This window comes from Chiloscyllium punctatum, chromosome 11 (genome assembly GCF_047496795.1).
Source record: "Chiloscyllium punctatum isolate Juve2018m chromosome 11, sChiPun1.3, whole genome shotgun sequence".
Lineage (NCBI taxonomy): Eukaryota > Metazoa > Chordata > Chondrichthyes > Orectolobiformes > Hemiscylliidae > Chiloscyllium > Chiloscyllium punctatum.
The window spans coordinates 70,359,164-70,387,053 of NC_092749.1; the positions used below are offsets into that span (position 1 = coordinate 70,359,164).

Sequence of the window (27,890 nt, forward strand, 5' to 3'; positions counted from 1 at the left end):
AACAGTTTTAATATGCCAGATTAATGTACATTTTTTTCATAAATTATCAACTTAATCCTGTGTATTTTGATTAGAAGAATCCAGTAAATAATCCTTTATAGCTAAGCATGGTTCATTTCACATTATGGCCAATCAATAGATTGTTCTTAACCAGTAGATGCAAAGTAGAATATAGTAAATGATATGTTGGTTTTTCCATCAAGTCGTCATCTGGTGATAGCTACTATCAGTTCTGAAGGAGGATCACTGGACTCAAAACAATAACTGTTTTCTTTTCACAGATGCTGCCAGACCTGCTGAGTTCTCCACCAATTTTTGTTTCAGATTTCCAGCACCAGCAGTTCTTTGCTTTATTTTATCACCATGTGGTGTGAAATCTAGGAATGTAATCACAACAAAATGCAAATACTTTAAATTTCTTCAGTAAGCTTAAAACTCAAATTTTAAGATGACCGAAATCATTGTCTGCATTTTAATACTAGATAAATACATTGCATTCACTGGAGTAGGTAAGCAAGGGGCTAGATGAGTACAAATCCACAAACTAAAAACAGATTAACAAAGCCAATTAAATACAAATTATTCACTGGGAGTTATGTCTAGAGGAACTGGGAGAGAAATTGATTAGGCAACATAATTGTGTTCTACATAACACAAAAATAGAATGTAGGGACAGTGTAAAAAATGTTTGCAACCAAGATAATCACATTTGAGGTTGAACATGCATGAAAAAAAAAATTACTAAAGGCAGTGACCCAACAGTTCTTTAAAATTCTGAATAGGGAGAATTAGAAATTTATGGCAGTGCCCAAACACTGGTTACAAATATGAAAGTCAATATTTGCAAAAAGAAATTTAAGATATACTTATTTTTAACTGGAGGGTAGAATAGAATGTGAACTCACTATTGAACAATGGAGGTGAACAGCATAAGATGTAGGAGGATATGTTGAGGAATGAAGAAACAGAAGGAAGTGCTGATCAGCTGAATGGAAGCAGGGGTAGGAGGCAGCTGGTGTGAATACAAGTACCTATTATAGGTAAGGTGGGCTAAATGGCCTGTTTTTGTATCGCAAATCTTAGTAATGCATTCTGCAGAATAGTAATGTTACACCAATGAAAAGGATGGAGTAAGTTGCATTTGAAGTTGTAGCATCATCCAAAGTAAAAGATCTAATTCAATGTGTTGAAAATACTGTAGCAAATGTGGTTCACAACTGATGGATAAATGTCAGCAATGTTAAAACACCTGCTAAAATTTGATAGTGCCAGTGAAACAATTGAGAAATTCAGGTGAATTTTATTATTTTGGGAGAACAAAGACAAGCAATATCAAAATCAGAAGTCACCGATTTTAAATGTAAACCAAATTTATTTTGCTCTTAAGTAGTGTTCTTGAAGCACTACAGCATGGTAAACAATGTAAATTAGTACAAGTCATTTCAAAAGCCATCAGTATTTCCATGAGCTGTTTATAAAGATGCAGCCTATGCTAACTCGATAAATATTTAACCACTTTCACTTAGAATTAATGAAAGCTCACAAATGAGCAACACTCCTCATTGAGGAAAACAAAAAGCTGTTGTCGACAAAGCGACAGCACATACATAGACAAAAAAAATTCATAAAAAATAACCAAGTGTACTGTGTTCCCAAGTCATTCAAGATGCTTTACACTGGGATGATATGCACATGATCTTGCCGCAAACCCATCTGGCTAGAATTGCATTAATTCAAGTCAAGCATTACCATTTCTTCCAACTACCCATGGATACAATTGATAAGCAGCACTGGGACATGCCTGACAGACAACCCTTTTGAACATTGCTTCCCCCATAGATCACTTTAATTCCTAGGCTGCAAAATGAAAAGAAAGGCTACACTATAACAAAAGTAACACACACCTAATTAAAGAAATTGGTGATCATTTCCAGAAAATAATTCCTATATCTGTTGTACACTTTGCAAACAGAGGCACAAGCAAAGTCCACTTCTCAGCTGTCCTCTGTTACCCCCTCGCAAAACCATAAAATGGGGCACAAGTGATCTTTAAAAAGTGATTTAATTCATACAACTGCATGCAAATCTAAACAAAGATGACAAAACTTTTAATTTATAACAATGGAAAAAAGGTATTACACAAGAAAACTGCTTATAGAAATTGCATACTAAGTAAAAAGAGCTACCAGGTGACAAAGGGTTTAATATACATATATTGGCATCGTTTTTGGTCAACACACATAGATGTGCAATTACCTTCTGCAAAGCTACATTAATGGTGGCTGAACAGAAGAAATAGCACAACTTGGTTTACTCCATATATTTCAATCAACCATTTCCTCTGGAATTTCATGTGGGTTTAGAATACCAGGAACAGACATCTGAAGTTTATGCTTTTCTTCTTGGGCCTGTCGTAAAGCAGCTTCTCTCTCTTCCAAGAACAAGTCAGCACTATCTTCCCCAGCAAATTCCTGCAGACAGAAATATTGTTAACAGGCAAAAATAAAAGAATCCAGTTAATAACAATTGTCTGTCACGTTGAAATTAGACTAATTCCATTCTTCTGCTGCAAAAATAGCAATCTCAGTGCCCATTATGTCATATTGACTTGTGCCAATATGAAAGTAATCCTAAAAACCTACTCTGCCTATGTTGAGCTGCAAAGTAGTGTTCTTTCAGAATAATACAGTAACCTTTAGTATATTACATCCTGAAAATTGTGATTTTATATGAATCACAATTTCTCATAGGAATCAATGTTAAAACAGTTATTACTGCACAAGGTATACTTAAATAACCTATGTACAGGTTGAAATATTGTACCCTCTGTGCATTCTTTGCTGAAATACCTTACTAAATAAATACTATAATTTTGAACATTGACTTTTCTTAAGGTTCAAATTGAAAAGCTATATCTTCCTAAATATCCTTGGAATATTAATGGAAATAAAAATTTAAATGCTGTAAGTGTTTTAAAAAATTGCGAACTTAACATTGTTTTACGCTATTATCTAGTGGCAGATTGGTTGACTCAGGGAGCAACTGAATCCCAGGTCTACCTGCACTAACCAACTTTTGCCAATAGCTGGCACCCAAGAACTAAGCACAAATTAAGAATAGAAGCCAAGAGCCAGAAAATGAGCAAGTTACTGGTGGTAGCAGAGGTGGACAAAAAAAAATGGACAATAGGAACAAGAGTCAGATTAAAGGGAAACAAATATGGGCTTCAGACTGGAGGGCGAGAGCAAAGAAAGTATTGAGAAAAAGTGTGTCATGCTTGCATGTCAGGTCACAGCACAGAAGTCTGTGGCAAGCAATATTAAAAAGTGAAACACTCAAAATTAAATTGATATACTAACACTGTTAACAATGTTGTCTATTTACACTTCCATGGTTACTGCTTCCAGTATTTGGCTGAGACGGGCAAAACTACAAATTGAGTACTTTCTTTAAATAGGCATTCATGTGCTTGCTTATCCAGCAGGTACTCAATGTCATTTTTAGAAATAGTTGTCATTTTTAAAACACAAATTAGAATCAGGCATGAGTAGGAACCCTGGCCCACCCCAAAATCATGCTACAATTTGCTGTTAGCAAAAACTAAACTCTAGGGTTCAAATCTGAAACGTTTTGTAACTAACTACTAGGAATGTAGTTAAAACACTCTGTAGTATAGCTCCAAGTCAAATGTGAGAAACCTTGTACAGTGTTTAATTAAATGTTGGGCAACAAGTTTTAATGAAGGTATTCATTTAGAGGATAACCACACAAGTTAAAATCTGCATACAACTTTGTTAAGAAATGAAAACGTCTTTGCCTTTTCTATAAATAGCTCACATCATAAAATTCTATTTGCTCAAATATTTGGAAAGCCAAATTTTCTTTTTCACAAAACTACAGATGGATCAGGAATGAGTCTTGGTTGCATAATGAGATATAGAATAATAACTCTGGAAACAGATCAATGAAATTGGACTGGTTTTGTTACACAGAATAAAATCTCTATGGTAGAACAATGTGCATTCACACTTAAATAGATTCTGCAAGCAACAACTCAAATTTGTGAAAAGTGACTGGAGAACAATGATAAGTTAGAAACTATTAGAAAATTACCTATACTGACTATCAACCAACAATAATGAGGCCCACAATACACAAGGAGCAGCATTAATTTTACAGTCATAGAGCTTTACAGCACAGAAGCAGACTCTTTGGTCCAACTCATCCACGCTAACTAGATATCCTAACCTAATCTAGTTCCATTAGCCAGCTTTGGTCCATATCCTTCTAAATCCTTCCTATTCTTGTACCCATTCAGATGTCTTTTAAATATTGTAATTGTACCAGCCTCCATCACTTCGTCTGGCAGCTCATCCCATACACACACCACCCTCTGCGTAAAAAGGTTGCCCCTTGGGTCCCTTTTAAAATCTTTCCCCATCCCATGCCTTATGCGCTCTGGTTTTGGACTCCACCCCCTGCTCTCCATGGAGAAAAGACCTTGGCTATTCACCCTATCTACGCCCTTCATAATTTTATAACTTCTATAAGGTCACCCCTCAGCCTTCGACACTCCAGGGAAAACAGTGCCAGCCTATTCAGCCTCTCCCTATAGCTGAAATCCTCCAACCCTAGCAACATCCTTGTAAATCTTTTCTGAACCATTTTAAGTTTCACAACATTCCTAGAGCAGGGAGACCAGAATTACACACACTATTCCAGAAGTGGCCTAACCAATGTCCTGTACAGCCACAACATGATCTCCCAACTCCTATACTCAATGCACTAATCGATAAAGACAAGCATACCACATGACTTCTTCACTATCCTGTCGACCTGGGACTCTACTTTCAAGGAACCATGAACCTGCACTCCAAGGTGTCTCTGTTCAGCCACACTCCCTAGGGCCTTACCATTAAGCGTATAAGTCTTGTTCTTGCCAAAATTCAGCATTGCACTTTTATCCACTCCTTGGCCCACTGACACATCTGATCAAGGTCCTGTTATACTCTGAGGTATGACAAGATTGTTGTTGGCTGTCCACTACACGTTCAATTTTGGTGTCACCAGCAAATTTATTAACTATACCTCCTATACTCACATCCAAATCATTTATATAAGTGACAAAAGACAGCAGACCCAGCACTGATCCTTGCGGCACACCGCTAGTCATGGGCCTCCAGTCTGAAAAGCAAACCTCTACCACCCTGTCTCCTAACTTCGAGCCAGTTCTTTTTTCAAATGGCTAGTTCTCCCTGCATTCCATGTGATCTAACCTTATTAGCCAGTCTACCATGCAGAAGCTTGTCACACGTCTTACTGAAGTCCATTAGATCACATCCACTGTTCTGCCTTCATCAATTCTCTTTATTACTTCTTCAAAAAACTCAACTATGTTAGCAAGACATGATTTCCCATGCACAAAGCCATGTTGACTATCCCTAATCAGTCCTTGCCTTTCCAAATGTGTAAATCAGTCCCTCAGGATTCCCTCCAGCAAATTGCCCACCATCGATGTCATGCTCGCTTGTCTATAGTTCCTAGCTTTTCCTCATCACCTTTCACAAATAATGGTATTAGGCAAGAACTTTCAAAAATTGATTGGGGTCAGATATTTGCAGGTAAAAGGATGACTGGGGAATTGGAAGCCTTCAAAAATGAGGTAAAACATTAGCCAACCTCCAGTCTTCTCTTATGGCAACTTGTGATGCAAGGGGCACAGTAATCACTTCCCTAGCTTCCCACACTTCTAGGGTACATTCGATCAGATCCTGAGGATCTCACCCCCTCTTCCTTCCTGTAGGATCTATACCCTGGAACATTAAGCTACTGTCCTGTCCACCCCTTAGCCTTGTTTCTGTAATTGCTATGGCATCCCAGTCCTATGTTCCCAACCATGCCCAGAGTTCAACTGCATTACCAGTCAGGTCTTTCGCACTGAAATGTAGTTTAAATTTATCAGTCCTACCTTATTTTCTGCTTTGTTCCTGCCTGTCTTGACTATTTTACTCTTACCCCACTTTCCTGTTAGTAAGATCAGCTCAGGCTCAAACAGTTAACACATCTCATCTTTCTTTATTTGTTCATGAATACCATTCAATGAAACCTGGAACTCTTATAACATTTTCATGTAACTACCTTGGTAGACAATTTAACAACATTCCAATATTTTATTATTCTTAATCTTCTTTACCTTGATTTGCACAAGAAAATCTCTCAAATGCTCTTTAAAAGCTGCAATATCCTGATTTAAACTGAAAAGGCCCGTTACAAATAATTTCACTTGTGCTCTGTTTGGAAAAAAAGAAAATTCAAATTAGGAAGTAAAGTAACAACTGATTAAAGCAAGCTTTTTTAAAATCAAGACCAACATACTCTTGTAGATGTGGAAAAGCAGATTTCAGCAGATTGGCCACATAATCCTGAATGAATACATGATTAGTGACAGGATTTGTCGGGTTAAGAGGCACTGATATTTTTCCTTCCTCCACCAAGTTAAACATGTATGCAAGTATTGATGCATGCATTGTCAAACCTACAAAAAAAAATAGAATGTTAAAAACTAATTTTCACATGAACATTGACTTCTAGATGCAATTATGCAAACATTTATCTACAATCCTGAATTTCACAGATAAGATTTGGTGAAAATTAGTTTAAACTTTAAAATCAGTTACAAGCAATCTAAATTGCAGTATATCATACTCTCAAATGGCAGAAATAACAACTGCAGCATTCAGAATTTACTATTATATCCAGCACCAATTTCTAATCATCAACTATCATCTCTCAAAGCTTAATTCTGAAATTAAAATTCTTCCATGGCTTTATCCCTACTTTTCTCTTTAAACATTGTCCATCTCTAGTTTTGTTCGTATTCCTTAGTTATAAGTTTTGCCTCTTATTAAAAGTAGCATTTTCCATTAAATATATTACAAACCTGTAAGTTTACACTATAAAGATAAGTTGTTGATTTCTTTGCAGCTAAGCAGGTGACAACCAACCTAACTAGAAGATGGAACCAAGAGTTGGAACATTAAGGAGATATTGAGGGGATCTGGTGGTATACTGATGTTGTCACAGGACTCAAAATTCAGACTCTGGCTAATGCTCAAAGAACGTAGATGGATTTTATTTCAATTATTTGTATCCATTACTGAAATCTAGCCTCCGTAATAGTGACCATAAAATTTACTTTGATCGTTGGAAAAATCCATCTGGTTCACTAATGTCCTTTAGCAAAGGACATCTGTCACCCTTGACTGGTCTAACCCATACATAACATTCATGCCATTTCAGAGGACAGTTACTTCTAGGACAAAAAAGGATTGCCAGCAATACTCACATTTTGTGAAACATGACATTTTTTAAACGTCTGAAGTATCTTTTGTTTTATAACACTAGAAACAGTGTAAATTGTATCTTAAAAGGTGACAACTTTACTGCTTAGGAAATATCATAACAGTTTAGTTTTTACTAATATATCCTCACTTATAATGCCAAAGTATGGAACAGTTTTTGTATCAATAACTTCATAAGCAACTTCGCAAAAAACTAGCTAAGATTTGTCAACCCTCAACTTTATGTTGAATTTACTTTCAATCATACATCACAGAAACTGAAACACAGGCCACTTCTACCTGTGAGACAGTATGAACTTGCAGTAGTAGGACCTGATTCCAACAACCCTTAACGTTAAAGGGAAACCTACTTGCCTTGAAGATAGACTTCTGATTACATGGCACCAATTAACCTCTCAGACAGACCAAAGTACTTTACATTTCAGAAGAACATGATCTGGTATAATCACTATTGTAAAGTAGGACAGTCAGGAGTCAAATTGCACAACCAAAGTCAAACAACCTTCATGTTTCTGTTATAACGCGGTAGTTCTGTTCTCATGCAATCCCATGTTATAAGAAAATTGTGTAATGGCAGCACCATTTAAGTGTTATAACTAATACACACTTTAAAAATTCCCTGTTTAGAAAGTATCCCCAATTCATCAATTGCATCACAGTAAATTTGCATTAATGAAACATGCGTTATAGCAGAACAACCTGTGTTAATTTTAGATCTGCTTCCTTTCATTGCTCAGTAAAGGAATGAGTTGTAATTTTATATTGTTGACAACATCTATTGGATCTATCCTTAACCTTTACTGCCCCAAATTTCAAAATTATCACATCTTCAATGTGAATCTACATTTCTTTTTCATAACCCCAATAAGTTTGCCCAAAATGCCAGTATTCTAGAGGCATCAAAACCATTACAGTCTTAAACTATACTTGCTGTATAATGTTGTTAGAATGAACTAATGGTTTCAAAATTTTTGGTTCATTTCACAAATTATTAATTTGCATGAACAAAACACGAAAAAATGAAATCTTATGAAAGATGAAATTAATGCAGAAGTGGTCTATAGAGTCAAATGGCAAATTGACTACCAAATTGCTACTTGCATAATTACAATTGTAAAGGTTCAGCATTTTGCAGATAGTCTTATAAAGAAAGATGCTGTACAAAACCATAAATATGAGAACACCTAACCTTCAATTCCTGGATTATTTTAAATTAATTTTAAACAGACAATTGTTGGGAAGCTGCAGTAAAACAAGTTAGTAATTAAGAAGGAAACAAAGAATAATTTACTCAACGCAGACATTAATTACATCACCAAAGTTTCCCAATTTCCCCATGCAAATTACTTTTCAAATCAAACTTCTCTACCAATCTGGAACAAATATTTAGTTAGTTGTAACCAAATTCTACAACAGTGAAAAGAAATATTCATTGCTACTTATGCAATGTGCTCACCAGCAGTATGAGATGTATCTGTGACAACAGAAAATATATGCTGAAGAATATCACAAAAGTATGTCTGATAGAAACTTTGGGCAGCTGCCTCTTCTTGGGCAACATTTTGTAGCAGAGTATAGAGGATTTGCAGACCTATTATATAAAACATGGTTGCAAAAAGTCAATGGTCAGAAACAAAATTATACATAGGAAATTTGATAAAAAATATAAAGTTAAACAAACCTGTATCAGCAACATTTCTCATTGTGTGCTTAAAAGCCCATATTATAGAATCTAAAACTAGTTTAAATTGTGCTGGAGGAATGGCTAGGAATGCTGGGAAACAATGCGAATTTACAGCTTGTAAAAGTAAGAAGAAATTTGTTCGATGTTCAGGATATTCCTCGAAGTCCTGAAATTAAAAAAAATAGTTGAGACATTACAGGAACTTTAGAAGAATTCATTTGTAAAGAACACAAACATTCAAATCTCTACAAGTAGAGAAATGCCACTGTACACATGAAAATTCCTGATTATGGCTGCATTTCTTTCAATTAAAATAGTTTTTATTTTGAAAGTGTTAGCCCTTGGACACAATAGTATGCAGTCATGCTACTTTCCACCTGGAAATAGGCTAAGTTTGCAAACAGATTCTGCATGGCCAAGATCAGCAAAGACAAATGTGGGACAAAAGAGAAGGCAGTTCATAAATTTAGATATTAAATACAAAATGAAGGAAAATACCACTTCCTGATGATGCACAGCTTAAAAGTCTACAAATACATTAAACTAGTTTTGAAGATCTTTTCAACCCTACTTCACACTGCAACATTTTCATGTAAGTAGCATCCCTGGCCTCGAACAAGTGATTTTTCTTGAGGAAAATGCCCAGAATGCTGGAACAAGCTGTCACATTTTGTCCCATGTATCCACTCATGACAGCAGGGAAAGTCAGTGTGTGGGAAGTTAGACAATTTACCTGTTGCCCACAACTTTTTGGGTCAGTGTAGAAGAAATCCAATACAGCATCCTAATATGCATTTAGAATGGAAAAAGCTAAAGACAAAATATTGCTCTTAATATCCCTTAATATGCAATAAACAATTAGTTTAATTTTGGTCATCTTTGCTTTCAAACTAGAAATCCTTAGTGGATTCAAACCAGAAGTCCTTATTGGACAATTATTCTCATTCCTTACGGAGGTCGGAGGATCCTGTGGTAGCAGTAGAACCATGCACTTTGAAGCTTACCGTATCAGTTTAGAACTGAAAGGATGGACTTTGGGGGCAGCTTTATCTTGCTCAAAATGTTTACAACTACTCACCTCATGATACTAGCTCAGATTTTGCAACCAATGGCAAAATGACATGGCCCACCAAAACAGGAAAGTGCCCAAACTCTCTTTAATTTTCTATTAATGTGGACAGCCAGTGGGTTCTACCATGCTATTCTCCTTCAAAGTGCTGCACTGCCATGAAACTGGAAAAGAACATGGCTCGTGAACAAATTTGTTTCCTGTGGCATATTCCTTATTGCTGTGCAATCACACAACTTTGAGAAGCTTGGTCTCTTCAAACAGTGAGTGATCTGTGTGGCATTAGTTTCCTCTTTCCCAACATTAGTTTAACTCAAATCAAAAAGCTGTCCAGATGCCCAGCTGAAGTGTAATGAATAAACAGGATAACAACCAAAGTTCTCAGATAGCAAATTAGGAATTAAAGACACTGCCTATTTTTTGTTTTCACATTTTAGAGATCAAAATAAATGATCAGCACATACCTTAATAAAATCTAAAATTAAAAATGTGCAAATCACAAATGGAAAAATTATGAAGTCTACTCCATTTATAAATCCAGTTACATTGCATTGAAAGCCTCCAACATTCCAGGGAAAATCACCCCAGCATATTCAGCCTCTTGGTATAACTCAAGCTCTCCAACCCTGGCAACATCTTTGTAAAGACTTTGCTGAATCCTTTCAAGCTTCACAACATCTTTGCTTTAACAGGGAATGTACTAAGTATTCCAAAAGTGGCTTAACCAAAGTACTGTACACCCCCAACATGACATCCCAATTCCTATACTCCATGCACTAACCAATAAAGGCAAGCACACCAAATACAGTAGCGCCTCAACATACGAACGACCCCATTCACAAACAAATGAAGAGGATTGTACGTAAAGTTTTGCTTCAACATACGTACGAAATTCAAGGTACGAACGCAAAAAGCCCATGTGCAACCATGTGGTTTCAATGTTCTGCTTTGCTACACACTTGTTGAATGCAAAAGCTCTCGGGCCCTGCATGATCTCATTCAGTTAGTCTTTGGCACGCGCGCTGTGTTCCTTACGAACAATGGGAAAAATTGATTCATTTCGCAAACTTTTCGGTTCGCGAACCAGGTCCCGGAACGGATTAAGTTCGTAAGTCGAGGCACTACTGTATCTTCTTCACTAACTTTTATACCGTGACTCCACTCAAGGAACTATAAACCTACACTCCAAGGTCTCTTTGTTCAGCAACACTCCCCAGTCCTTACCATTAAGTGTATTAGTCTTGGCCTGATTTGCTTGTCCAAAATGCAGCACTTCATATTTATCAAAATTAAACACTACCTGCCACTCCTCAGCCCAATGGCCCATCTGATCAAGGTTCTGTTGTACTCCAAGGTAACCTTCTTTGTTGTCGGCTGCACCTTCAATTTTGATGTCATCTGCAAACTTACTAACCATACCTCCTATGTTCACATCCAAATCATTTATATAAATGACTGAAAAGCAGTGGGCCCAGCACGGATCCTTGTGGCATACCAATGGTCACATGCCTCCAACCTGAGAAGTAACCCTACACCACCACCATCTTCTACCTTGGAGTCAGTTCTCCCTGCCTTCCATGTGATCTAACCTTGCTAACCAGTCTACCTAATGACAAACCTTGGTGACCGTCTTAAATGAGGTCCACGTAGATCACACCCACTGCTCTGCCCTCAATGCTCTGTTACTTCTTGCTCATTTTCCCAACTTCACCAGTCTCAAACAGATCTCTTTCCTCACTGTCTCCCTGGGTCCCTCCCAACACTCCCTTCCTAGTTTAAATCCTCCTGAGTAGCTCTGGCAAGTCTCCCCACCAGTACACTAGTCCCCTTCCAATTTAGGTGCAATCCGTCCTGCTTATACAGGTCACTTCTACTCCAGAAGAGATTCCAATGATCCAAAAAGTGAGAGTCCTTCTTTGCATCAGTTCCTCAAACACACATTCAGCTGCTCTACTCTCATTAGCTCATGGCACGGGGAGCAATGCAGATATTACTACCCTTGAGGATCTACTTTTAAAATTCCTGCCTAACTTCCAATATTCTCCCCAGAATCTTGTAGTTTTCTTTTCCTATATTGTTAGTTCCAATGTGTGCATTGTCCTCCTGCTGGTCCTTCTCCCCTGTGAGAATATTCTGCGTCCTGTCCAAGATATCCTTGATCCTGGGACCAGGTAGGCAACAAACAATTCTGAGGTCTCATTGTCAACCACAGAAATGTTTGTCTTTGCCTCTGAATAGACTCCCCTTTCACAATCGCTTTATTTGGAACCTGACATATTCTTTGTTATAGTAGAAACCTGGCTGTCAGTGCTCCATTCCCCCTCATCCCCTACATTTTCCAAAGCAGCATTCTTGTTTGAGACACCAGCACTTGCTGCCTATCCCTCCTACCTTGCACATGTATGGGTTTAATGTTTCAAAGAGCAACAATGGTGAAACCCAATTGTTTTACATTATTACTGCTGGCTCATGAATACTTTTTAATGAATAAATTTATTATAGGCCACGACATAAAAATGACTTTTTTTAAAAACCACAATATTTCTGAATATACTCAGCATAAGTCAAGCACTTTTCAGCCATGATATGCTACACTCATTAGTAGTCAGCCTCAACTTTTTAAGTCAAATAGCTGCTTTACTTCCCAGCACCTTGGAATGAATGGGATCAAGAAAGCCACGTTTCAGGCTTTTTTTTCTAAGAAATATCCTCACACTATTTGACTATTCCTATAATTAGAAGGCTGGATGAAATTTTCGAACCTGGTCAAACACCTAATACTGAAGTAAATCTTAGCATAGTTTTTTGCTTTTTTAAAAACTGCAGCCAATCAAATTACTTATAGCACACCATCACTTCCCGAAAGCTCCTATCAATTACCATGCACTCCAGCATCCAATTGCTTTCGCTTTTCATCTTAACCATTTTAAATTAATATTGTTCATATTGGCTTAAAGGTATCAGTTACTAATCAATATTAAAATTATCTGATTGCATTGCTTCTCATTGCCTCAATTTTATATATTTCAGCATCAAGCATTAATAAATGTTGCTTTCAATGCAATTCTCAAAGAAAAAGCAATGGTAACGATACAATCACAGAAATGTTACAACACAAAAGGAATGCATTCATTCCATCACTGCACCAGCTCCCCAAATGAGCTATTCACTTAGTGTCATTCCCCTGCCTTATCTCCATAACCCTGCATATGTTCTTTTTCAGATAATAATCCAGTTCCCTTGTGAATATCTGTCACACTCACTCAGTCAACAATTTCCAGATCCCAGCTACCTACTGCATGAAAAAGTTCCTCATGCCTCAATTAATCACCTTAAATCTGTGCCCAGGTTTTTGATGTTTTTACCAATTTTTTAGATTAATACATTACTCTTTAACCTCAAGTACATGCTTCATATCCAGATATAAAGCAGATTATCTCCTTCATGACTGCCTGCATTGGTCTTACGGGGGCATCCTTACTGCATACACTGAGATAATCTGTAGTTCAATTTTAGAAATATAATTTTCAGTTTAATGAGACAATTGAAATCATCACCTCTTCTAAATAAGGGTTTATGCAAGTTCTAGTAAATGTTAAATCCCAGTTCATCCCAATGGAATCGGTCTTAAATATTTAAGATAACTGTAAAATTGACCTTTTCACTTGCATTTTCAGATGATTATCAAAATAGAAGGCTGAAATATCTGCAAGTGCCTTCAGTAACAATAGTCAAAAAGGATACCACTGTGCCTTCTCCCAAAGTCTGCACTACATACCCTGCCAACCAAGATAAGCATTCACCAAATAAAAAGAGGGTATAAACCTGAGTATCTTGACTAATGTTAAATAACTCCACACCAAAACAAACGAACCCCAAAGGAGTGTTTTTTGTACAACTATGACATTAGTATCTGCTCAAGTGTGGAAGGTCATAAGGGTTTAGCCAATCTGTCCAAATCTACTCCACCATCTAATTGAATCACAGCTGTTCTCATTATGACCTTAATGCCATGCTCTTGTGCCCTGCACTCCCCCAATCTAAAAACCCTCAATTCTCATGTCAAGCAAAAAAACAGTCCAAGTCAGCCTTAAATATTTTTAATCACCTAGCCTTCATTGCTCTCTGAGGAAGAGTCTAAAAATGACTCTTATCTTTGTCTTAAAAGGGAGGTTCTCATTTTTAAGACAATGCTCCCTAGATCTAGACTCCTTTACTAATGAGAAACATCCTCTTAATCCTCCTCCAGATCGAATGTTTCCTCAAAGTAAACACATTCATCCCAGATATAAGCCTTGAGAAGCTTCTGTGAACAGCTTCCAAAAGCAAGTATATCCTTTCCTTAAGTTAAACCAGTAAAACTGGACATAGTACACCCCTAGATGTAATCTCACCAATGCTGTCCAGTTTTAGCAAGAGCTCCTTACTTTTAAACTCTATCCTTATACTTTCAGGGCAACATTTTGTTGCAACACACTGGAAATTCAGCTGTCCTATTCCTGGAGTCATCAGAAAAGTTAATAGATTTTATATAAAATGCAGAATTCCTTATTTTCTGTCTTTCAAACTCAGGTTGACAGAAAGCAGGGACCAGGTTTCAGCACTCAAGAACTTCTATTACAAAAATTCAAGTTCTTACTACAGATAAACAATTATGAAACATCGGCATATGACTCTAACCCCTTAACCTCAATTTACACACACACACACACACACACACACACACAGATATGAACTTGTGTTATGGGCTAAAGCTATAACTGGAAAGGCAGTTCAACAGACCCTGGCTAGATTTGCCAAGGTGTTCCCTTTGCCAAACAGAATGCTGCTTCTTGATCTTCCTTTTCCAGATACTTTTACTTCCTTGCTGGTGATTTAGTGGCAGAAGCCAAACATGGCAGTGAATGGCTGTTTGAGAGACTAGAGGCTGTTGTCTATAGTGCATAGATTGTAACAGCAGGGACATTATGTTGGAGTTGTACAAAACCTTGGTCAGGCCATAGCTAGAGTTGTGTGTGCACATTTCTGGTCACTACACTATAGGAAAGATGCAATTACACTGGAGGATACAGAGGAGATTCAGTATGGTATGCCTGGAATGCAACATTTTAGCCATGAACACAGGTTGGGTATGCTCGGGTTGTTTTCTTTAGAGCAAAGGCAGAGTGGGGACCTCAGAGATATTTAAGATTACAATAGGCATGGACAAGGTGGATTGGAATCAGGTGTTGCCTGTAGGTAAAGGGTCAATAACAACTTGCATACTTCTAAGGTGAATGACAGGAGATTTAAGGAATATATTTTTATCCTTAATTTTAAATACATTGCCTGGAAGGTAGCACAGGCAAGAAATCTCAACTTTTAAAAAAGGACATGGGTGTACACTTGAAATGTCATAATTTTCAAGGGTATGGACCAAGTGCTGTAAAGTAGGATTTATAGCTCATCAAGTCTGCACTGACTTAAGGGCCTCTCCTGACTTGTATGAGGCACAGGTACACTTCTTATAAAGGTTAATTAACTAGTTAATTAGATGTCATTGCTGAAATCAACAGATGATGGGAAAAACTAGGTTTCAGGCCTGAAATGCTTTCGACCACGGATGAAAATAAGCACCTTCTCTTCCAAGATATGGCTTCTACCCTGAATATTCGTATCCCAAGCTGTTCCGCTGTCTGGGAGCTAATCATATGGTTGCTGGCAGGCAAGGTAACTAAGTGGTCATTGATAACTTGTCACCATTTCATTGAACAATCAGCGACTTGATGTCAGCCAAATATCTCTGGACTCCATCTGCAACTAGTGCCTCCCACCAACGTTTGTATAAAGTAGCAATGCAAGCAGCACTTGAGTGTCAGGAAACTTGCTTTTATAAAGTAAAGAAATCCTTCAAAAATCCATGAACCTTAAATCAGTTATTTCCCCATTTCAATCTGCAATCAAGAATATAGTAAAAGAGAGGGGTACGGACTTTACAATTTTATTTGCCTTCTTAATTACTGGAGGAAAATTACCCTACCCATACTTTGCACACAAATCTAATCTGCTAATCATTGTTTTAATCAACCTCAGTGAATTAAGACAACTGTGGAATTCATCAAATAGTGTCATTAAATCACACCTCAGTCATCATCTGCTCAATTTAGGTATCAGGATAACAATTGTTTTATACCCTATTACAGCCTTGAACCATACACAAGAGCTGAGGGGTGACATAAGGTAGGTAGCCTCAATGCAAAAGTAATTTGATTGAGTATGGTAAAGAACCTCAGAAAAGTTCAGGTCAATTGGAATCAAGAGGGAATTCCTCAAATTGTTGGACAGATATTTGGCAAAGGCAGGAAGTTGAGTCAAATCAATCACAGCCCATCACATAAGTACAAGAACTCCCAGAAGACTACTTAGCCCAAACTTTGTGAGCTGCTTAATGATCTGTATTTGTCAGAACAAAGTTCAGAATTGCTTATTCCCTGAATTTCAGTATTAACTCACTTTCAACAATCTGGACAAAGATGGGGTCACCTTTGGAAAAAGGTGAGGACTGCAGATGCTGGAGATCAGAGTTGAAAATTGTGGCACTGGAAAAGTGCAGGTCAGGCAGCATCTGAAGAGCAGGTGAATCAACATTTTCAGCATAAGTCCTTCATCAGCCACATTCCTGATGCAGAGTTTATTGCCCATAGTGTCGATTCTCCTGTTCCTCAGATGCTGCCGGACTTGCTGTGCTTTTCCAGTGCCACACTTTTCAATTCCGAACATTGAAGCCTCATTAACAAGGCTAAATGTGGATGAGTATTTCATCTTTCAAGAAACTCAAAATCAGCATTATTGTGGCTGTAGGATGTACAATAACAATCACCAAACCTCAATAATCAAAGAGAGGCAGAGGCAATATTACCTCTTAAGTTCTTTGATCACTGACACAAAATCTAAAAGCATCAAGAGGGCATCTTTCTGATATTTGTGGATACTTTCAGAGCATCAACGGATGGACAATAAATGTGGACATGAATCTCTCTTTCTGGGAGCAGAGTATAAAAAAGTGACAAGCTGTCAAAACCTCAACAGTACCAAATTTTAATTTAAAAACCTTTTATTTCCAACTTAAAATCCATGCATCATTTTTGTAATTCCAGGAGCTCAACACATGTCTGGGTATGCTATTTTCTACCTATATTTCTAGTCTGTAAATACAGGATCCTTGTATCCAATGACCCGTTTACCTTACCTTGTTAATCATATTTAAAGTGCATTCGAAGACAGCATCAAATATCTGAGGAATTTCAGAAGTGATATGTCCACCCAGTTTATTCACAATGGTTGCCATGGTGCTAAGTACTTCTGGTTCTCTAGCAGCTGGCACATTCCTCTGGTAATCAATAAGCACTGCATCCAGCAATGGAGGAACAAAGTTTTCGCCTACCTACAATGATCAACATTGTAAAAATTAACTTTTTGCACAAGAATAGGACAGTTTAAACAGTAATAATTCTTGAAAAGAATCAGTAGTCAAGTCTTATCTCCACCCTAGCTTGTCAAATAAACAATTTTTGTTATGATTGTTACTTTAGAGAAAAATCCTATGAGATTGCAAAAAAAACCTCAGTATGGCATTGAAAATGTTTACATCAACCTCCTCCAATGGAAGATCCAATGTTAAATGTCCACATTTAACCTCTAAACAGTAGTTTTCATTGTGATGACTTATAATGTTAAATGTACTGCAGCATACTTCTTCTATAATACCATAGATGTTGATATCAATCTGTTACATTAGGCCGTAAAGTCTAGGCAAACTCAATAGTGTGTACACAGTTTCAGACTAACTCGCAAATGCTGCTGTAGAGGTATTCGGAGATTCTCCACCACCTAAGCCTGTCAGTCATTTATAGAAATGGAGTGATTAGCATGATATACATGCATGGCAATACCAGCTACTTGTAATAGATGTCCCTGTGCCAAAATGAATTTGCACACATGTGGCTGATTTCACTATGTTCTGTGCAATAATCTCACATTGGTTGTTTATGTACACCTCCTGAGGTTCAAATTCGGAGTGCACCAACTGTTTAGCTGAGGACAGACAGTACAGGCTCAATTTGGATTGGAGAAGGAGGAGGGGAAGGGAGTACTGACAGCACCAAGGACTTTCCACCAATCTGGCATTCAGCGATCACTGTTTCACTGAATGCCAGAAGGTTGGTTAAATAGTCCAATCCTGTCAACAGAATGCATTCACTCACTCACAGTCACTCACTAATGACATAGCACTGCCATGTAGAATTTGTGCCTGTGCTCCTTTCACCACCTAGAAGCTGGGTTCTCTTAGCACCAGTTTACACCTCTCACTTCAGCGATTCTGGCTGATTAGACTCCCCTCCTGGCTGTTTCTTGACTTTCGTACAGTTCCTTATTACAGCCAACCTTCAATTAAAACTTGGCTAATGGTAACAATTCCTGCATCATTACTGAAAATATAACAGAAACACAAGTTTCACAACCACTCCTGCACCACATGTGAAAAGTGATCAGCTCTCCTTTGTACCTGAATTGTAAGTGAATATCAATACCCAATCATGCGCAACTTGAAAAGACAATGCATCATTTTAAAAAAAAATTTCAGGATTAAGATAATTAGATTTTGAGTTACGGTCCCAAAGAAATGAGGGGTGATTTGTTGCTGACAAGAAACTAGTTGCAGTTGGAGATGCAAAGGGAATGTAATCATAGCCAAGTCATGCTTAAACAATGCACAAGTTTTCAACTTTACGGACATTTGAGACACATGAAGAGGCCAAACCAAAAAGGTTCACTCAAATCTCAAGATCTTTATGGCCAAAGTAAAAAAAAGTAGAATAGAATAACATTAGGCTGATCAATAATCCTAAGCATTCCCAGTCACTCCCACCATCCTGATCAGCTGAAATTTGCAGCCTGAAATTTCACTCCTTGAATCAAACAACTGATTCAAGCTCAAGCCCATGATTCCTCACTGCCCTCAAAATGATATCCAGACTCAGGCTGAGACCCAAACAGCTCTTGCCTCAACTTGGCGAAATCATGGGCCCAGTCCCAACTGACACATTCCTCACTCAAGTGAGCAGAGTAGTAGCTTCTCAGAACTTGCTTCATCATAGTCAAACTCTCCTTCATGCTGCGGGACAGCCAGAAATACAGATTTCCTCTGCCCCACTCTTGGCCTATTCAATCATTGATTTTGTCTCAACGGGTAGCAAAACTGGGAGAGGGAAACTGCGAATGGAGTAACAGCTCTTCTCAGATCCTGCTCATGTGCAGGGACCTATTGCTCTGACTGGTTATCCTCATGATTGATATCATAGAACACAGAACAATACAGTGCAGAACAGGCCCTTCGGCCCTCAATATTGCGCCGACCTGTGAACTATTCTCAGCTCATCCCCGTACACGATCCCAAAATCATCCATGTGCTTGTCTAAGGATTGTTTAAATCTCCCTAATGTGGCTGAGTTGACTACATTAGCAGGTAGGGCATTCCATGCCCTTTACCACTCTGCATAAAGAACCTGCCTCTGATATCTGTCTTAAATCTATCACCCTTCAATTTGTAGTTACGTCCCCTCGTACAAGCTGACAGTCATCCTAGGAAAAAGACTTTCACGGTCTATCCTGTCTAATCCTCTGATCATCTTGTATGTCTCTATGAAATCCCCTCTTAGCCTTCTTCTTTCCAATGAGAACAGACCCAAGTGTCTCAGCCTTTCCTCCTAAGGCCTTCCCTCCAGACCAGGCAACATCCTGGTAAATCTCCTCTGCACCTTTTCCAATGCTTCCACATCCTTCCCAAAATATTTAGCTGCATTGAACTCCATTTTCCACCTCTCAGCCCAAGTTTGCAGTTTATCTAAGTCCCCCTGCAACCTGTAACATTCTTCCAAACTGTCCACTACTCCACCGACTTTAGTGTTGTCTGCAAATTTACTAACCCATCCACCTATGCCTGCTTCTAAGTCATTTATAAAAATGACAAACAGCAGTGGTCCCAAAACAGATCCTTGTGGCACACCACTAGTAACCGGACTCCAGACTGAATATTTTCCATCAATGACCACTTGCTGCCTTCTTTCAGAAAGCCAGTTTTGAATCCAAACTGCTGAATCACCCTCAATTCCATGCCTCTGCATTTTCTCCATCAGCCTACCATGTGGAACCTTATCAATGGATGTACTGAAATCAATGTATACCACGTCAACTGCCCTACCCTCATCTACATGTTTGGTCACCTTCTCAAAAAACTCAATGAGGTTTGTGAGACACGACCTGTCCTTGACGAAACCATATTGACTATCTGAAATCAAATTGTCGCTTGCTCGATGATTATAAGTCTTATCTCTTACAATCCTTTCCAAAACCTTTCCTACAACAGAAGTAAGGCTCACTGGTTTATAATTACCTGGGTCACCTTTACTGCCCTTTTTGAACAAGGGCACAACATTTGCAATCCTCTGGTACTAAAACCTGTAGACAACAATGACTCAAATATCAAAGCCAAAGGCTCTGCTATCAACTCCCTAGCTTCCCAGAGAATACTCTGATAAATCCCATCCAGCCCAGGGGACTGGTCTACTTTCACTCCTTCTAGAATTGACAACACCTGTTCATAACTAACCTCTATCCTTTCTAGTCTAATATCCTGTTCTCATTCTTCTCCTCTACAATATTCTCCTGTTCCTGAGTGAAAACTGATGAGAAATGTTCATTTAGCACCTCTCAGGTCTCCACAAGGTCCACACTCAACTTCCCACTTCTGTCTTTGATTGGTCCTATTCCCACCCTAATCATCCTTTTATTCCTCACATACCTATAGAAAGCTTTAGGATTCTCCTTTATTCTATTTGCTAAAAACTGCTCGTGTCCTCTCTTTGCTCTTCTTAACTCTCTCTTTAAATGTTTCCTAACTGATCTGTAACTCTCCATCGCCTCATTTGAACCATCTTACCTCATCAACACATAAGCAGAAATTCTTCTTAACAAGAGATGTAATTTCTGTAGTAAACCATAGTTCCCTTACCTTATCACTTCCTCCCTGCCTGACAGGGACATACCTATCAAGGACACACTATCTGTTCCTTAAACCAGCTCCACATTACCATTACCTGCATCCCCTGCATTTTGCTACCCCATTCTATGCATCCTAATTCTTGCCTAATCGCATTATAATTGCCCTTACCCCATCGATGACTCTTGAACTATTCCTATGTACCTATTCCTTTCCATCACTAAACTAAACGTAACTGAATTATGGTCACTCTCTCCAAAGTGCTCACCTACAACTAAATCAAACACCTGGCTTGGTTCATTACCAAGCACCACATCCAGTGTGGCCTCCCCTCTTGTCAGCCCTTCAACATACTGTCAGGAAACCCTCCTGTACACATTGGACAAAAACTGATCCATCCGACATACTACAGTTATAGCTTTTCCAGTCAATGTTGGGGAAATTAAAGTCCTCTATAATGATCACCCTGTTCCTTTCACTCCTACCCAGAATAAATTTTGCTAATCCTCTCTTCCACCTCCCTGGAACTCTGCGGAGGCCTATAAAAACTCCAAGCAGTGTGACCTCTCCTCTCCTGTTTCTAAGCTCAGCCCACACTACCTCAGTAGATGAGTCCTCATCAAAAGTTCTCTCAGCCACCGTCATACTATCCTTGACTAACAAGGCCACGCCTCCTCCTCTTTTACTGCTTTGCCTGTTCTTAATGAAAGATCTAAACCTTGGAAACTGAAAAATCCATTCCTGAACCCTGCTCTTTCCATGTCTCCGAAATGGCCATGACATCAAAGTCCCAGGTACCTATCCATGCTGCAAACCTCGCCTCCTGCCCCATCCCAGGGTTTTCAGGAAAAGCATTCATCTGTCAGCACAATGTATTTTGACACTCACCCCCCAACACAATTTTAGTCTGCTTGCCCTCAAAACTAAAACTGCTACTGTCAAAGTATTTTCATGACAAAAATTGGGAATGTGATTAATTGATTCTGTTTACAGACAACATAGAAATAGTTGGCAGATGAAATAGAGTATGAAAGAATGAGGTGAGGGAGATGTATAGCAAGTGAATTTATATATATTTTAATATCACACTGTAGAATTAGAATTTTGAAGTAGCTTTGAACTAGATTTTAGTTTGTGCATATAAAAAGGAGAGGTGGGGGTGGGAGGATAGGACGAGAGCAGGAGCCGAGCACATGGTGGTGGTGGTTGGGTGGAAGAAGAAAATCTATTTGCAATGCAGAGGTTTCTATGAGCTGACAGAATAAAAATCAAACAGGATAATCTTGCTTTCAGTTAGGACGATCTGGAATTTTTTTTTGCTGCAGTGAGAGGGAAACCCATAGCTTGGGAAAGGACTTCAGCTCGGAAAAGTACTGGCTGGCATTAGATGCAAGAAATAGTTTTCCAACCAGAGTTAACTTGTATGACTTAAGAAATGGGTTACCCCAGTATAAGGAGTTCAATTGGCAAGTTCCAGATTAGAAAGTGTTTGGTTAGAGGGGTTATTTGGAGCTTGGAAAAAAACTCAGCTCAGTTGTATGAAACTCTAGAGGCTATCTTACTTTCAAGACTGGGAATTTAAAACACCAGTTAAATAAAAAACTACAGATACAATAGGAAAGAGACTTTTTTTCTCATATTATGAGAATTGTAAAGGGATGCTATTGGGGGCAGATGGAATATTATATTTTTAAACTATTTTGAAATCTTTCAAATTGTGCTGTATGTAAACAGCTAGATTACATTTAATATTTTCCTCTGCATATAAAACCTGTTTTCTTATTAAATTATAAAACAAAATATGATCTATCAAGCAAGATTTTAGTCTGGGATGAGAATTTTCCTGTAGTAAAATAAACTGGGATCATAACAGGTGACAACTTCAGCAATGTATAGGTGAAATATAAAACCATAAAAGGATAAAACATTGATTTCAGCTGTACAGAAAGAAAAGTTGGTAATCTATTTGGAGCGTGTGTTCAAAGACAAAAGGGATCATAGTTACATAAGAAATAAAAGAACACCAAATTGCCTATCAGAAGCTGCTCCTTCATTTATGGTTCCCACTCCGCTTCTCCATCTGCTCCCCACATTCTACAATTACCTGGGACCAAAAATCTTTTTAACGCAGCCTTAAATATGTTCAGTGATGGCACATCCACAATACCCTGGGAATGAAGAAGTCCGTGGGGTTGGAACTCTTTAGAATTCTCGATTTTTGAAATTCTAGATTTTCAATTGCTAAATATATACACAAGACAAGTCAGTGGAATAGTTTGGATGAAATGCAGAAAATACAAGTGGTAGGCCATTCAGCCCTTCAAGCTTGGCCCACCATTCAATACATTGGCTGATCATCTAATTCAGTACCCTGTTCCTGCTTTCTCCCCGTACTCTTAATCCAAATCTTTGATTTCAATATTTTGGCCCCAACAGCTTTCGGAGAGAGTGAATTCCACAGGCACACCACTCTGAATGAGGGAATTACTCATCTCAGTCCAAAACAGCCTACTGCATAACCTTAAACTGTCAATCTGATCCTGGACTCCCCAGTCATCAGGAATATCTTTCCTGCATTTCTCCCATCTAGCTCTGAGAACTGCATAGGTTTCAAAGAGAGCACCCATCCCCATTCTTTCAAACTTCAGTGAATATAGTCCCAACAGATCCAGCCCCTCTTCATAACTCAGTCCTGCCATCCCAAGAATCAGTCTGGTAACAGTTGTTGTTCTACCTCTATAGCCACATCGTTCTTCTTCAGATAAGGAGAACAAAGCTGCACACAGATCCAGGTGAGATCTTACCAAGGCCCTGTACAACTGCAGCAAGACATTTTGCACATGCACTCAAATCCTCTTCATATAAAGGCCAAAATATCATGTGTCTTTCTCACTGACTGCTGCAGGACAGAGGTCTCATTGCAACTCTCCCTCTCTTAATCTATTGTCATTCAGGTAATAACATACCTTCCTGCTTTTGCTACCAAAGTGGATAATCTCACATTTATCCACATTTTCCCATTCATTCAACTTGTGAATCACACTGGAATATCTCTGCACCCTCCTCACAGCTCAGTCTACCACCCTGCTTTTGTCATCTACAAACTCATCTAAATTATTAATATATATTGAGAATAGCTGGGGTGCAAGCATTGTTCCCTATGATATTCCAGCTAGTCCCTGGTCACCACTGAGAAAAAGATCTTTGTATGCCTACTCTTTTTCAGTCTGCCAATCATTTCTCTATCCATGTTCAGTACACCATTCCCAAAGCCACGTGCTTTAATTTTACTTGCTAATTTCTTAAATTGGACTTAATCAAAAGCTTTTTTAAAGTCACAAGTAAACAACATCCATTGGCTCCCCGTATCAACTTTCCTACTTATAGCCTCGGAAACTTCCAGTAGATTAGTCAAATACGATTTCCTTTTATTAAATCCATGCTGACTTTGTCCAATCCTGTCAGTGTTTTGCACTGAAACCTTTGGCCCTACTACCAATGATGTCTGGCCAATCGACTTATAATTCCATTTGCTCTCTATTGTCTTTTTAAAATAATGGGGTTAAATTAGCTGTCCTTCAAATAGTCAGAATCTACAAATTAGCTGTTTTTCTATACAGATGCTGCCAGGTTTGTTGAATATTTCTAATACGAACTATTTTGTTCTTTCACAGCAAAAGGAAAAAAAAAATTTTGTTTTTATTTCAACTAACGCTAAGTCCCAATGGACAAAATTACCAGAAACCATTTAAGTATAAATGTGAAAAGCTAGGAGCTGACTAGAACAAGTTACATGTTTCTGTAAAAAGCAGATAATATATAACCAAAAGGCAAGGAAGAAATAATGTCCAGTAAGCTCAGAGCATAACAAGGTCAACAATACAAATTTCAAACAAATTACGTGGGCTGATGCACAGTCATTCAAGTTCAAAGGTTGAGACTGCAAATGGAGGATAGGTGAACAAAGGGATTTAGGGATTTAATATTTATTAAGTTTAGAAAGTGGAAGCATGGCCATCAGAGGTATGATGTTTCCTCATGTGGGGGAATCTAGAACATGAGGCAATTGTTTTAATTCTGCTACCCATTATCCTAGAACAGAGATGAGGAGAAATTACTTCTTTCAAAGAATCGTGCATATGTGGAAATCACTATCCTAAAGTGTGATGGATGCTGGGACATGGAGTATATCTGAGTTGATGGGCAGATTTTTTTTAATTCTTAAGGGGTTGAAAGGTTATGGAGAGTGACATTGGTGCCTAGAGGAGATCAACCATTACTGTACCAAATGGCAGAGCTGGCATGAGGGTCTGAACTGCCTCCTAGTTCTTATGAAAAGAAAGGCAAGGATGAGGAGTGTCAAAAGGTGTGGCGGTAGAAAAGCGCAGCCAGCAGCCCACAAGCAGGACAGTCAACGTTTCAAGCATAAGCTTGAAGAAGAGCTTGGACTCGAAACATCAACTCCCCTGCTCCTCAGATACGGCCTGACCAGCTGTGCTTTTCCAGCGCCACACTTTGTGACTCTGAGAGCCAGCATCTGCAGTCCTCACTTTCTCTAATGATAAAGAGTGTTAGAAGGAAGGAAGAATGGAACGATTGAGGCAAGAAAAATACTTGGGATTTACTGCATCTTCACATAATGGTTATCCATCCCAAGGTGCTTTAAAGCTGATGAATTTAGGAGCACCGTTGCATAAGTTAGGGAAACATGACAGCTAACTTCTTGCTGCAAAAGCCTACAAACAGCAATAATAACTGGATGATACGGTTTTAGTGAAATTCAGAATAAATGGTGTTCGGGATATGGAAGTATTACTGACACTATACAGAATAATAGCTAGACCACTGACAATTGGTCTTGAGTACCAACAGGTTGGCAGAGGTCAAATCTGAAATCAATTACAACTACTTACAATATAGGAAATTAGCTACAAGAAATTGGATAACTTTGGAGAATATTCCCTTCAAAGTTGAGAGAGTTGAAGGCAAATCTACAAAACAATGCTAAAATGAGACAACGTAGATGGAAGTCAACATTTCAAGGAATGGAACTTTAACATAAAAGACAAAGCTCTTCAGACTAGAGTGAGATACCCCGTAAACACAGATACACAATCAATAGCAAACCTAATAAAACTTGCAGAAGTATGGGCTTTAAAAAAAGGACAGGGACAAAGATATATGGTCGATGAATAGAGTAGATAGGCTTTATTGGCAACAATCAACTTAGAAATAAGATGGTTTGAAAATATCAAATAAGAAAGATCACTTGCACAAGAAAGCTACAACATGGACAAATGGAGTCAAAGCTCAGTAATGTACAAAATCAGTTCCAGACTGTCAACACCTCATCGGGAATCATGTGATCACCTGATAACTTATAGTAGCCAAAAGTAAAACCACAGCAGGATTACAATTGTAACACTTGCAGAGGATAAAAATAGAAATTGCCAGGAAGGCTCAGCAGGTCTGGCAGCATCTATAAAGAGACAGAGTTAATGTTTCAGATCAAGTGTCCCTTCCTCAGAAGGAGATCATCCCTTTAGCTTTAAAAATTAGAACTGGCACTCGGATAAAATGAAGTGCTAAAGCATTTAACAGTCTACTACAACTATACAGTTCTAAACAAGTGTCTTTTGAATTGGAAAAATTTACTCCGTTTCTGCCCTCAGATGTTGTCAGAACAGAGTTTCTCCAACACTTTTATATCAGGTCTCCTGCAGTACTTTGCTCTTTTGCTACAAAATACCATTGCGTAGTACCAAACTTGTCTCTCTTGGTCATGAGCCAAAATAAAATCAACATTTTCCACACCACCCCCACCACTATTCCTCAGGTGGAAGATAGAATGACGAGAATAGAAAATTTTATGCTGGGTGTTAAGAGTAGAAGATACACATAACACGATGGAGTAGAGATTTAATCAGGCATTCTTGATCAGTTCAAGAAAACACTGGACAACCCAACACAAACTCTGCATCAAAAAATAAATTAACACTTTATTCCTCCACATTCAAGTTCCTATTTATCCATCACTTACCATCTGTGGATCATTGGATCGGCTCACCCAACCGGAAATAAGCTTCAGGGTTTCCCTTTTTACTGTGCGCATACTTCTGATCAGGGGCTGTTTTGTAACGACATCACCTACAATATAACAGATATCAATGAAAATATAACATACCTTGCTGAGAGCCATTTGTTTTTCTAACCAACACACCTAGTTTGTAATGAATTTTCACATGACATTTCTATTCAGGGTGAAATCACAGTTGTAAGTTCCCCAACAAAATCTAATAAAAATCAAACCAAAATGTACAAACTCTGATCATTCGATTGAAATTGTACCAACATATATTTAATTCACATTGGAGATTATTAAATTACAAGAATCAGAGATAACATACTTCATAATAGTAATACAGCATAGAAAGGGGTCCTTTGGCCTAAACGGGTCCGTGCTGACCATGGTGCCCACTCAGTTAATTCCAAATGCCCACATTTGGCCCATTTCACACTAAACCCTTCTTATCCATGTACTGATCCACACTTTAAACAAAATGTTGCTATTGTACCTGCCTCAACCATTTTCTCTGGCAGCCCATTCCATATACCATACGCACCACACTCTGCGTGAAGTTGCCGCCTTTCAGGTCCTCCTTAAATCTTTCCCCTCTCACTTTAAATCTATGCCCTCTAGTTTTCCATTCCGTGTGCCTGGGAAAACTATTATGTGCA

The 27,890-nt window shown here is 38.3% G+C and overlaps 1 protein-coding gene across 6 annotated transcripts in view; it reads right to left on the bottom strand.

Moving 5' to 3' along the window:
• Positions 1–1,352: 1,352 nt before the first annotated feature.
• LOC140483081 (exportin-1) overlaps positions 1,353–27,890 on the bottom strand; it is a 78,309-nt gene continuing 51,771 nt past the window's right edge. For 5 of the 6 annotated variants that reach the window (XM_072581008.1, XM_072581006.1, XM_072581005.1 and 2 more), the window contains 7 exons: positions 27,193–27,299; positions 17,343–17,537; positions 9,043–9,211; positions 8,818–8,952; positions 6,376–6,535; positions 6,194–6,290; positions 1,353–2,471 (listed from right to left, as the gene is read on the bottom strand). In XM_072581008.1, coding sequence (XP_072437109.1) covers positions 2,325–2,471; positions 6,194–6,290; positions 6,376–6,535; positions 8,818–8,952; positions 9,043–9,211; positions 17,343–17,537; positions 27,193–27,299 — 1,010 coding nt within the window. In that variant the 3' untranslated portion in view covers positions 1,353–2,324. The remainder of the gene's footprint in view (positions 2,472–6,193; positions 6,291–6,375; positions 6,536–8,817; positions 8,953–9,042; positions 9,212–17,342; positions 17,538–27,192; positions 27,300–27,890) is intronic. The other variant, XM_072581010.1, reaches the window with a different exon arrangement.